The sequence below is a fragment of the Lytechinus variegatus genome, chromosome 2 (assembly GCF_018143015.1).
Source record: "Lytechinus variegatus isolate NC3 chromosome 2, Lvar_3.0, whole genome shotgun sequence".
NCBI classification, from domain to species: Eukaryota; Metazoa; Echinodermata; class Echinoidea; order Temnopleuroida; family Toxopneustidae; genus Lytechinus; species Lytechinus variegatus.
Window position 1 is genome coordinate 74,342,383 of NC_054741.1, and position 13,895 is coordinate 74,356,277.

The 13,895-nt window shown below is 34.7% G+C and overlaps 1 protein-coding gene across 1 annotated transcript; it reads left to right on the forward strand.

Moving 5' to 3' along the window:
- Positions 1-475: 475 nt before the first annotated feature.
- Positions 476-11,419, forward strand: LOC121408998 (beta-ureidopropionase-like). The gene is made up of 14 exons (XM_041600765.1): positions 476-583; positions 2,841-3,012; positions 3,408-3,495; positions 3,924-4,018; positions 4,940-5,024; positions 5,517-5,593; positions 5,934-5,988; positions 6,566-6,680; positions 7,933-8,014; positions 8,348-8,390; positions 8,713-8,739; positions 9,090-9,130; positions 10,074-10,160; positions 10,934-11,419. The coding sequence occupies exons 1-14, from the start codon at positions 483-485 to the stop codon at positions 11,021-11,023; spliced, it is 1,158 nt and encodes a 385-aa protein (XP_041456699.1). The 5' UTR covers positions 476-482; the 3' UTR covers positions 11,024-11,419.
- The last annotated feature ends 2,476 nt before the right edge of the window (positions 11,420-13,895 follow it).

Sequence of the window (13,895 nt, forward strand, 5' to 3'; positions counted from 1 at the left end):
GCTTGGGGGTACCACTGATCAGTGGGGGGTACATACGAATCTTGTTCAGGATCACACATAACATTGCCCAGAAAATTAAATTTTCAGGAAAAAAAACATTAAAGTAAAAAAAAAATCGCTCGTGCTTCGCGCTCGCACTTTTCCTATAAGGCTTATGAGATTATATTATGTTTGTTGTTTTATAAGAATAAAACTAAGAAGTGACTGATATAGGTGAAGATAATTTCGGGCCCCGTCCCCTATTGACGAAAGTCGGATCCGCCCTTGTGGACACATACACACACCGGAAAAATGGCCGGTGTCCCCCCTGAAAAAGCAAGGACCCCCCAGTGCCCCCCCGGGAAAAAAATCCTAGCTACGCCACTGTGTCAGAGAAACTTTGTCGGAATCGAATTCAGTTTTAAGGTTATTTTAGGTAAAGCGCATGCGCATACCATGTACCATAAACAATTGTTTTTATTTTGGTAAAGTGAAGTCTGAAGATGGCATCTGAGCCAGAAAGTTTGGAAAGGATTTTGGAGGAGCACCTCCCAGCTGATAAGCTGCAAACAGTTAATCGTATTTTGTATGGTGCATCTTGTAGGTAATGGAAATAAAATTAGGTGTACTGGTAATCTAGAATAAGATTTATAAGTCGCTGCCTTAATAATGCCGTGAACCGGGACCGTGAATGCCGCTTCGCGCTGCGAAACGATACACGCAGCACAGCACCGCTTGCTGACGTGACCCACTGCTCCCCTCCACGCTCTAGCTCTGGACCGGGGAAGATGAGGCGGACAACTCCTAATGGAATCCATGGTCTGCAAGCGAGCTGCGCCTGGAGCTTTGCTGCGAGTTGGCATTTATTAAATGGCAGTGTATACAGCCACACGCGTGTGGTTATATCCAGAACACCTATCTGTGGATACCGCCACACGCCGCCAGTAATAACAGTAAAACACGTATGTAGGTCTGACCGTCTATATCACGATCAAAATAACCTTATTTCTTCATTAAATTCTTATATTCTAAACCCCTTTGATATCCTTAGATCGTTTCAATTTCATTCTCACCGTCTTCTCTCCTTGCTTTTCTTGTCGTTACAAATGGTCGTCTGTTTAACAGCAAATTCTCTTTTTCCACTTGTGTCGATTCTGGCTTCCTTCGCGGTGGCAGACCCATACAGCGTTAGCGCAGCGCAGTAGTAGACATACACAGTTTGGGTTTCGTACGTACGCGCACATAGCCTAGAGTCAGTAGAGAATCGACACAAGTAAAAAAAGTGTGGAAATTTGCTATTTAACAGGCGGCCTTTTGTAACAAGACAAGAAAAGCAAGGAAAGAAGACGGTGAGAATGAAATTGAAACGATTTAAAGAAATCAGAGTGGTTTAGAATGTAAGAATTTAATGAAGAAATGAGGTTATTTTGATCGTGATATAGACGGTCAGACCTACATACGCGTTTTACTGTTATTACTGGCGCGCGGCGTGTGGCGGTATCCACAGATAGGTGGGCTGGATATAACCACACGCGTGTGGCTGGATGGTAAAGACACACGCGTGTGGCTGTATACACTGCCTTATTAATTCGACCCTGGATTGGTTATTTATACTATGGTATACATCGACAGGCAATGCCACATTGAAGAAGAAATATTTGAAATGACAATTTATATTTCTGATTAATTATAATGTCAATGAGACATAGATCTTGGCCTGTTGAGAGGCTCCGCTCCCGATCTTAAGTAAAAACGTTTCTTTAAGTGGACTCCTATTTCATATTCAAATCAACTGTTTATTTGTAACTTTGTTACTAGCATTGATTGAGTGATCATTTTCAGATGATTTATCCTTTGTAAAAGAAAATGGGATTTCACTTTCAAAACAGATAAAGTACGGTATACACTCCCAAAATCTTTTTTTTCACCTTTGAACACCCAGACGCCCGGGGGGGGGGGGGGCACTCAGTATATAATGCATAGTGGGTATGTGCCGCGGAGGGGACCCCCATTTTCACACTCAAATTTCCGTTCCAAGGCATAGCATTTTCTTCTTATCGAAAAAAAAGAAGAGGGAAATCCGCTCCAAAGCTTCGCATATTTTCGTTACGCCGCTCCGATCGCATTGAATGAGTCGAATTTTGGTGAAAAGCGACCGCAGAGCTCCGCCGGCGGAGGCCGCGCCAGCTGCATCATGCACGCATGACCGTTCCATAGGGATGCATACACACACGCTGGCGATCCGTTCCAAGGACCCCCGTTTTCACAAACATTTGTCGTTCCGAAGCCCGTTCCGAGGACCCTCCTTTTTACAATAAGCCCGCTTTTCAAGGCCCCCGTTTTTTGTCTCGCCCGCGGCACACCCCCACCACATTTTTGGTCGAGTGCCCCCCCCCCCCGGGCCCAGACGACAGAGATGTAGTCTGACAAGTGACAGTGCAGACAATCATATATTGATTTTCAACTACAAACTTAATATTTTGTACTTGTAGATAATAAAAACCAAACAGACAAACAATAGAAGGTGCAAATGTATCCATCTTCAAAATCATTTAATAAAAATGGAATTGCATATCGCCCAGACCCCAGTAAATTATTTCCAAGGACTTTCACTTTCAGCATCAAAAATACAATGAAAGGCAATAAATCAACCTTCCTTTCAATACATACTTCTTGGTTCTGATCAATAACTATTTATCCCACTATTCTCATATTCTGCATTAGTCATATTTAAAGATGATTTCAAGCCCTGATGCATGCTTCAGGAAAATGAAGTTGGAATGCATTAACTCTAATCATATAATTAACATCCGTCTAAACTAAACCCTATTCTTAATTTCTTACATGTATGCATTTTACAGGGTCCTTGCTCTTCCTGCCGAGTGTGGTGCCTTAGGAGAGAATGGTAACTTTGAGGTCAAAGGTTATCAGATAGGTGCAGGCCAGGAGCAGCTGCGTTCCCCTCGTCTAGTCCGTATTGGCTTGATACAGAACAAGATTGTGCTTCCAACCACTGCACCCGTTAAAGAACAGGTTAGTTTATGCAGATTGATGCACCTTAACCATTCTGTAAAATGAGAAATAAATATCTTGAGAAGAAAAGGGGGTGCAATCTCTACTGCGTATTTTGTGCCAGTTACCACATTTCAGTATGATATTCTTGATTTCTATATGGAGACCACAGTAACTCTTTAAAACTTAAGTGACAATTTTTAAATAAATCTTTATATTTATGAATTTGTAAAAAAAGTTGTCCACAAGAACAAATGAGAATGCAAATAGAACAACACTCTTAGAGAGATATTACAGGTATTTGATTTTTGTAGCAAGGAAAAATTATATTGAACCAACCAAAAAAAGATAAATTTTGATTTGCTGTGCTAAATAGTGAAGAAGCCTTCTTTCTCTTTGATTCTGCATGTATACAGAAAGATGCCATTCACAAGCGAATTGCAGAAATAGCGGAGGCTGCTGGTAAAGCCGGTGTCAATGTTCTTTGTATGCAGGAAACCTTTGGTAAGGAAGGATTTTCTGTCTTACCAAAATATGATTAGTCAAAAGTAGTGGAAAATCAGATGGGCAAGTTCTCAAGATTTTGTAGACATATTTTGAAGAAGACATTAAAAAGAATTTATTCTTAACTAAAACCTTTACTGAAACTTGGAAGGCACTAAGAAAGCCAATCAAGGAAATTAAGTATCCAAGGGAAGATTAAGATTGATAGTGATGAATGGGGTGGTGGTGATGGTGATAGTGATGATGTGATGGTGACAATGATTATGATGATGTTGATGATGACGAGGGGTAAAAATTAACAAGGAGAATCAACGTTTTGAAGGAAATTCTGAAATCCAGCAAACTTTGGTATGAAAGGGTCAATATTCATTGTGTACTGTCTGAAAGTAAATGTCAGCTGTTATCAATTCATAATTTTTCTTCTTTAGGAATGCCCTTTGCCTTCTGTACTCGAGAGAAGACACCTTGGACAGAGTTTGCTGAGTCAGCTGAAGATGGCCCTAGTGTGCAGTTATGCCAAGAGGTATTAAAACTCCCCAGCTGAACTCTGTCATCACTTTAAAAAAAATAGGATCTTGATTTTTTCAATAAAAATTAGTAAAAATTACAAAAAATGAAGTACCTTTGGAACATTTTTGGGGCAGTTTGGACTATTTCAAATCAAATAAGTGTGTGTAACTATTTTATACATTTTATAGGAAAGCAACATGGGTATATAGTATTTGATAAACCAGCCTCATCTCAAAACCATGACTTTAATAAAACTAGTCATTAGTACTGGTTGTTAGCAAACTTCTTGTTAGCTTTAATGAATGACTCATGTGATAGACCTTAGTCAATCATTTTATTAGGATCCATATCACCATTTTACGAAACACATATTCCATGATTTAGGGGACCAATGTGTAACATCTTGCCAGTTGTGTCAATTTAATTGCCGGTAATGCAACAACAAATTTTGCTTCTATGGAAGATCTGCTAAGTAACTTGAGTATCAAAGTTAAAACTGAAACTAATCTAACTGTAATCATCATGATCTTTGTACCAAAAATCTTATCACAACCTTAATTTCAACCATACTGTTTCTTGAAAATCATTAAGCAAGAACCATTTTCCCAAATCAAATATTAGGTCACTCCCATTATATAAACTGCATTATTTGGGCAATCCAAACCTTTATGAAACTGTCATTCTCAACTCAATGAATGAATGTAGTTTGTATAATATTTAGTAGCAAACCGCGAAAACGTCTCTTCTAAAAATATTTCCCTTTCTATTCCTGATAGGAGGATCTATTGATGTGTTATTGAGTACTCCTTTATTTTATATTTTGTCATTAAAAGGTCCCATAATAACTAAAAAAAAGTGTTATTACCTCTTGAATTGTGCTGCCTAGATTAAAATAAAGTAGTTTTACTTGATGTTTGATTTGACTCTTTTTCAGTTTGCCAGGCGATACAACATGGTAGTCATCTGTCCCATACTGGAAAGAGATGATGTTCATTTTGGAACCATCCATAACGCAGCAGGTGAATATTTGAAAAAAGGTTAAGTGGTGAAATCATAGATTATAATCTTAATGTTGCTGTTGTTGATTAGAAATTGTGTGATGTTTGTTACATTTTTATTTCTGTTTTTAATGTACAACAAAAACATGTTATTTTTCTGTCAATTTAAAGATAACTGACAGTGTTTTTTTAATGGAATGATGTACAAGTAAATTCTTTGTTTGCTAGTATGGAATCAGTGCCAATTTGTTAGCTTTATTATATTGAAATCCTAATGACTGAGTCTGTTATTTTCATCTAATGAATAAGATACGATTTCATAATATATTGTTGGAATTTTTTAAATGTGAATCATGAAAAACAATTTTTTTTTTACAGGATTCATGATGAGAGATTTCGTTTTGTTCCCTTTTAAGTACCAGTTTATAGTTGAAAACACTTTACATACTGATCATTCCAAAACTATTGATTTACAGTTTTTTATTTTTTTTTTCATTTGTATTTTCTTGAAAGTTGTGATCTCCAATACTGGGAAGGTACTTGGAAAAAGCAGAAAGAATCACATTCCCAGAGTAGGGGATTTCAATGAGGTATGTTGGAGTAGTTATTAACCAATTTTCAATGTTAGCTTTAGACAAGGACTCCTTGTTATGTGATTGAGAAGAATTGGGGAACTGACAGTGGAACATTTATTAAAATGTCAATTGAGTAATTGAGCAAACCATACAGATTCTGACTAGGGATGAATTAATTTCATAATGAAAAGGGGTAGATAAAGACAGGCTTCCTAAAACTCATAGACATTTTGTAGTGGAGGAGTGTATTTGAAATGTTTTTTTTTTTCATATAATTCACAAGTACAACTGGTACCTGACTGCGTTGACTTATTTCCCATTTGAGTTCAATGTAATTTATATGCTTGTCTTTTAGTCTACCTACTACATGGAAGGCAACACAGGCCACAGAGTGTTTGAAACCCAGTTTGGTAAGTGATCAAATTCTAGCGTATGAAGTTTACCTATGTGAAGATCAGGGAACTTGTCATTTCTCCAATAGTAGAATGATATGCATACTTGTTACATTTAGACTTACAACAAATGTATTGGACCTATGCCTTTCTGTCAATTGTCCAAATTTTCCAAATTAACATGTACTGTGTAAGCCTTGATTTTGATTGCAATTTTAGAAGTGTTATCATCAATTTTAGAATACACGTATGTATCATTTATGGTTATCTTTGCAACTGGACATCAATGATATATCTTGATATTTCATGGCTGAAAAAAAGATGAGAATGTAACTGTTTTGTAGATAAAAAGCTTGGAAATGCGAATGTATCTACCCAAGTCGAATCTTTGACTTTGACTTACAGAAGGTTGATGGAGTTTCAAATATAGTTGAGACTCCACGTAATTGTAAGCTAGACATATATATTTTCAGATGAGAAAAGGAGCAATTCAATCCATGCCTGACATAGTAGTCCATGAATAATTTGTTTCCTACCAGTTAAAAGCAAATTCTTGGATGCTTGGATTGACTTGGCTCTTGATCTTACTGTGCAGGTCGTATTGCCATCAATATCTGCTATGGTCGTCATCATCCACTGAACTGGTTGATGTATGGTCTTCATGGAGCTGAGATTGTTTTTAATCCTTCTGCTACTGTAGGAGCACTCAGGTGAGGAGATCAAGAAAGTTACACTGATTTTTTGTGTTTTCATAGTTGTACATTGCACGTTTTACTGTTCCAACAATTTTAAGATTTTGTTACTACTATATTAGGGAGCTACATAAGCACTTGCCCGATTGCCCAGGGCAAGTAAAAGTTAGAGTCGGGAAAGTCTTTTGAAGTAAATACCAAAACTACTTGCCTGAATTGGGCAAGCAAAATTCTCACAGTGGAATAACCAAAATTAGGGTCGATATGATATGGTACTGACCCTAATTTTGGTCATGGCAGGTAATATAAAATCACTTTGGAAAAAGAAATGCAATAACAAGGTCAATCAGATCATGTCAAAAGAGAGAAAAAGGTCAATGGTTTATGAAACCACAAAACTTTCTTTTGAAGAGGTAAAACTTTTTTTTCCAAGGATTTTGTTATGGCAAGTGAAATAGATTTTTGGGCAAGTATATCCCAACTATTTAAAGATTTACTTGCCCAAGTGGGCAAGTGCTTCTAAAAGGTTATATAGCACCCTGCTATTTGAATGTTTCAATAGACTATCCCCTTCATATGTTGATGATTTATTTACTGTGTAAAGGCCAACATGACATCTTCATAACTAATTCACTTAGAATGTCCTCCAATCTTGACATTGTGAGCATTCTTTTGTTCATGCCACCTTTGGGTTAGGGGAATTTTTAAGCAGCTTTATGTATATCCAGTTTGCAGAGTGTTGGACATGCTGATAGTCATAATTACCTGAGCTTTAGCCTGGCCAACATCCCACCATAGAAGTGTTTAATGGAACGAAATATTAGGAACCAAATTTCTAGGTATCACTCAGCACAGTGTGCATGAATTTCATACTCAGGGAAATTAATACAGTGGCTGGGATTTGAGCTGTGTATAGAAATACAAACTTGCAAAAATGGTTACTAAATTAAAACTCAAAAAATGTTAGTAAATATTTTCAATTTCCTCTGTTCATCTATGGTTCAATGATGTCTAGTCATAGCAGAAACCTGGGGAACCTGTTTTTCATCAACATTTTTTTGTCTAACAAGTTTTTAGATCTGACAAATTCCTTGATTTTGATTACCTTAGGACTATTACTTTGGCAATTGTGGGTAAAATAGATCTTGTCAGAAGAAACATCCAACAAGTCCTTTTATGAACCGCTCCCCAGAACTTACTAATTATCTGTTGTTCCAATGTGATAAGCATTCATGATTGTTTAATATTATTTTTATTACTAATCATATAGTGAGCCAATGTGGGGGATTGAGGCTAGGAATGCTGCCATTGCTCAAACATATTTCACAGCAGCCATCAATAGAGTTGGAACGGTAAGGAAAAGAAATTGATTGATGATGATAATGATTGTGATAATGATGGTGAAAATTCTGATGGTAATAGTAATCATAATGATGTTTATATAGTAATAATAGAAATGACATCGATAGTAATGATGGCACTGACAATGAAATCATAATGATAGTCGTAATAATGATGAAACTGTTACTACCATTGCTTCTGCTACTTCTGTTCCAGCTTCTTCTGCAGTAATTAAATTTATTCCAATACATGGATGTTCACCAATGCAAATAATTATGTGTATTTGTATCTCTATTTAACCTTACATTGATTAATAATCCTTTCCTTCCTTTATACTTTTTTAGGAGAGCTTCCCAAATGAATTTACATCAGGAGATGGAAAGAAAGGTATTGTATGTACTTCTGATTTTTAAGCTCAGAAAGTGCAATGTTTGTTTAATTTAGTATATTTTCAGTTTCATTATGAAAATGGCAAGTTCAGGTATTAATGATCATACACTTAGAAGAGATATGAACATCTTACTCCATCAGAAGCAAAAATTTCTACATGCATCAAACAATACTCCCCTTTGATAACATGGAATTGCAAAGGAATATAATTGCAATTTTTTCTTGTCATTCTATTAGAATTGACTTATCAAAGGAGTATGTGAATGTCTTTATTTTCATTACTTATATAAGACTTTGTTTTCATATATTTAATTTTCAGCTCATAATGACTTTGGACACTTCTATGGTGAGTATGTTTATATTTTTTTGTTTCTTTTCTTCATATTTTCTTACATTGTTGGTGCATTTGTAATTTTAGTAATACATCAAAGACTTATAAATTGAAAATGGCATATTTAACATAGCTCTTATAACAGATAATTTGATCTTTTACTTATATTTTTTTCATATAATTTGTTTCATTTTTGTTCTTTGTATATTTTTATATTTTCTACATTGTAAAGTGCTTGATATGAATTTCATGAAAAGTGCTATATAAGATAAAGTTATTATTATTTAATGATATTATTCAATATTATTAATTAATATTATTATTTAACTGAATGACCAAGTGATCATTTCTGTCTCCCTCTCTAGGTTCAAGCTATATAGCTGCACCAGATGGAAGTCGAACCCCAGTAAGTCAGTACTTTTTTGTTACTGTTAAAGAGGTCAAGGTCTATTATGAGCTGACAAATAATAAAGCTGTATATAATCCCACTAACTTGTTCCTAGGAAATTAAGATTTGAAATTTGCTTAAAATAGGGGGAAAAAAGACATACTTTTATTGCATCAAATAAAGATGAAAGCAAGATACTAAGCAAGTATGCAATCTCAAAAGAAAAAAAATGTTAGCAAAGGAATGGCAGAGAGTTTATTTCTGATGCATTTCCACTTCCGAAGTATGGGTATATCCGGAAAAGTAGATAAATAGAAAATGATATCATGACTGGAGAGTATGGAAAGCCAAATGGGATGCTCAAAACTTTGCCACAACAAAGTGGTACTTCTATTGTGTCCCCTCCCTACAAAAACTTCATATCTTTTTACAATCTCTCGTGTTCAAAGAACAGAGGTCATTATTTGACAAATTTCAAGTTAGATGTGTACTTTATTCATAATCTGTAGATGGCAGATGCATACATTTTTACTGTGTGCAGTCAAGAATTGATTTAAGTTGGAACAAAAATGCAGTTTATTAAGCATTCAAGGGGGGGATGGGGTATTAATTTGCTGAAACCAGACTCTGCTAAAAACACTGGACATACCTACAATACAACAGATCTCTGTGGCTCTGCTGATTAGGTTGTCTCACCACAGATATTCCTTAACCTTTTTTATGCATTATCAGGCATTGAAAAGTGAGATGATAAATATGAGGTGATGGGTGTGATATACTGTTCATTACATTATATCTATTGGTCTTAAAACCTGAAGGTGTTTTAGATGATAGACAACAGTTAAACTTCTTTAATGTCATGACGGTGTCAAATTTCCTGTGAAAGCTGATTCTTGAGGGTCTTTAAGTTTAATGCTATTACACTTCAGTGATGCCACTTCTTTAAATTTAATTGAAACAGGGATTGTCGAGGACTAGAGATGGTCTTTTGGTGACTGAAATAGATCTGAACCTGATCAGACAAGTCAGAGATAAGTGGGCTTTCCAGGTCAGTATACGACAGAGAAGTATAGTCTAATCTGCCCTTTCAATATTAACTCTAAAAAAAACTTCATCATCACATCTTTCAGCAGGGATTTCACTGCATTCACCCTTATAATCCCTTTCTGTTCTCATTTCATTAGAGACGAGCAATAAGGGATTTTGAAAGCGAAGAAATTAATATGATATTGCAGATGTGACAAGGTCTATAAATCATTACCTCATATGAGATGTAAACCAATAAAACAATGGACGTTAAGTAAATCTTAAATTTGGGCAATGTGTTTTGTTGATGCAAAGTGAACCTACGCAGAGTTTACTTTATGATCGTTCCTCATGCTCATTTTGATAGATTTATTGATGGTTGTGTGAGCAATGAGTAGGCTGTAAGTAAAGAGAAGATGTGGCGAGTTGAGGAGGAGAAGGGAGGAGGAAGAGGAAGAAAAGAGTTGATGGAGGGCGAGAGGGAGAATTGGGGAGCAATCCATAAGAGAGTTTTTTTAGTCATTTTTACTGATGTTACAAGCTACCTTTCATCTGATAGCAAATTATGTGATGAAAATCACTGATAAACTGAATGAAATGCTCCCCAGGAAGGGAGTGGCATGAGATGAAGAATGGAAGAGAGAAGTAAAGAAGGGAGAATTTCAGGAAGAGTGATATAAAAAGAGAGGATGTTTCAATTGAGTTGTTTGTGTCTGTAAGAATTTCATAAACACTTGTATTACTATTAATTTCATATTTCCTTATATTTTTTTTTTTCCCCTTATCATTGTTCAGATGACAGGTCGATATGAGATGTATGCTGAAGAACTTCCCAAGGTGGTTGCTCCAGACTTCAAACCAAATATCATCAAGGAAACTGAATGAAACATTCTGAAAGACCTTGTTACATTTATCATTCCACTTATAAAATAGAGTATTCTATAAATAGACAATGTATATGGGTTGATTAAATGTTCACAAAAGATTTTTGTATTTCGCCATGATGGATGCTTTTGAAATTCAGCATATTTCCAAAACAACATGAGTATGTAATATCATGTTCAGTTAAGCTTTTGTATCACTCTCTATAATCATGCATGAGGCATGATTATTTTCATGTTTATATTGATTCAAATTATATAGATGTATATCATTCTTGAATAGAAATCATGCTGCTTGCGTAACAGTTAAGTTTAAGAAAGATAAAAGGAAGTACATGTATAGAAAAGCAAAGCTCATAATGCTTGATTATATTTTCTTCATTTCAAATGAAATGGATATTTTTGTGCAGCAAAAAATGCTGTCAAATACTGTTATATACAAGGCAGTAATAAATTGAACCTGTTATCCCTAAGGATGACATGATTATCAATGAGGTTGTATAGAAATGGCTTATTACCATTTCAGAAAATTCATATATTTTACTATCAATTACAATGTATGTTCTTATGATGTATCATTAAGAATTATGTAAATAATATAAAGGAGGTTGGACTATGTATTTTCTGAACTATTTCTTTTTTCTTTTTAGGAACTTTCATGTTGTGATTAGTTATTCCAATTAGCTGTATTTCTTTAATTCAGTGCGCATTACTTTGATTGTTGCTGTGCTCAGCAACTTCTGACAATGGGTGATTTTAAGTCTGGTGTTGGAATTTGAATTGCTTCCCCTAGCTCCAAAACTTATTCTGAGTGTGTAAAACTGATCCAGATCACAGTATTGACATCTCAACAACTGGTGAATGACTTTTCAGACCATCTTCATTTTATGTTTGGTGTAATACTTGTGTTAAAATTGACCTAACACCAACAGCAAAATGTCAACACTGAACTTGAAATCACCTAATGTGTTAGGTTGTCAAAAACATGTAAAAAAATTATGTATTTTGATATGTTACTAGTAGGTCTAATATTTAGTGTATGTTTACATGTTGTGTATACACTTTGAAATTCTGAAATCACTGCCAGTAGTGCTTGTGCCATAATGGAAATTCAATTTTCATTTTTGATGGATTGAATCGTTGTTTTTACATTTTGAAATAGGCTTATGAATTACTGTGTACTTTCTATAAAGAAAAGGATGCCATAGATATGTTTCCCCATACTAAATGGTTTGAATCCATGCCATTTTGATTTTATCTAGCATTTCAGAAGAAAGAGATGATATTTATCTTGGATTTTATGGCAAAATATTTCATCATAAACTTACTGTCATTGAATTAGGAAAGGAATTGAAATTTTACACGACATTCTCTGAAAGATTGCAAAAATAAATGAAAGTTGTTAGATAAACATTAAAAATGACAAAAATTATTGAACTTCTAGCTCCTTAGCTATCTCAGCTTTGATATACCTCATGAAGCCAAATTGCAAAGACCAGTATATCTAGGATTTCAATGATTGTGGGGTGTGTAAACGATAAGAAAATGTTGCAGAACTTCCATATTTTTTGTTGGCGATCAGCGAGGAATGATAAATCTGTTTGTATATGCATGTGATCTAGACAAGGGTGTGAGTGTTCAGATTTTTATCTGATTGCAGCTTTTTTTTGTTTTTGAGTTTCAGCTTTTTTTTTAAAGTTTTCCTCTGTTCAAAAAGTATGGGAGCTCTTTATATTTCTGACTTTTTCAATACACTTCAGCTTTTTTCAGATCTTTATTTGTGACCACTCACACCCTGACGAGAAATTAATCAAAGTCACAGAATCCTACAAGTATCCTTAAGATTTTCGTTTTATGGAATTATAAGAATATGATGATGGAGGTATGTGATTGAAAAAACTTGTCTATGTATGATTTTTCATTCATTTGGTCATTCCAGTGTAAACAAACTTGCCCATTTTCATTAATTGGCAGTCTCAAATTTACGTGGTACTTTGTAATGGTGAAGTGGGTATTTTATTTCATAGATTGAAATAGGTTTTACAGACACCTTGTATTATTATTTACAGTAATCTGAGCTTATTGAATAAAGATTATACATGTTTTTTATTAAATTTGTAAAAATATATGGCCTTTGTTTGAAAAAAAAAAATATGTACTTGCCTTCCTATGTGTGCATTATTCATGTGTGTATAAAAACAATGTACCTATAGGTGCTGGAAGGCATAGATGTCCGATATGCTATCAATCAATTTATGAGATCGTAAAAATATGACAGAGGGGGCACTAATTGGTTGAAGAAAAGATTGAGCTATTGGCATACTTAATTCAGATTGGAATGTCAGATGATACTCTAATGTAATACACATATCCCACTTCAATTTATCATTTCTGTTCCAGTAATTTTGTTTGTGTCTGCATACATGTTTGATAATGATAATTACTTATTATACTTTATTAGAAATTTCTAAGTTTAGTAAAAAAATGCTACACAATAGTGTTAAAAATAATCAAAATTCTAGTATTCAGTTATTACACACTAGAGCCAACACTGAGAGATTGATGGAAAAAAATGACATTGAATTCTTTTACTTTTTTATTGGTTGCCAAAACATCTCTTAACACTTGCCACAAACAAGTTGAAGAAAATGTAAAGGATCATACATGATACAGCATACATTTTGGATTGAAAATATACCATTTAGACTACCAAATTTATTCTAGCATTTCCAGTTGTTTTCTACCCTTTAAAATGAGAACAGTTATTCATATTTCTAGAAATACAAAGTTGCATATAGGGTTCAACATGTGCTATAATGAATTGTTTCAGCTACTAATTAGAGCATGATTTAGGCCTGTTTGTAACCCTGTTGAAG

Coding starts and splice junctions, on each gene's coding strand:
- LOC121408998 (XM_041600765.1), top strand. CDS start 483: ATGGCATCTGAGCCAGAAAGTTTGGAAAGGATTTTGGAGGAGCACCTC. Junction 3,496..3,923: donor TTGTATGCAGGAAACCTTTG/GTAAGGAAGGAT, acceptor TTTCTTCTTTAG/GAATGCCCTTTGCCTTCTGT. Junction 5,989..6,565: donor AGTGTTTGAAACCCAGTTTG/GTAAGTGATCAA, acceptor CTTACTGTGCAG/GTCGTATTGCCATCAATATC.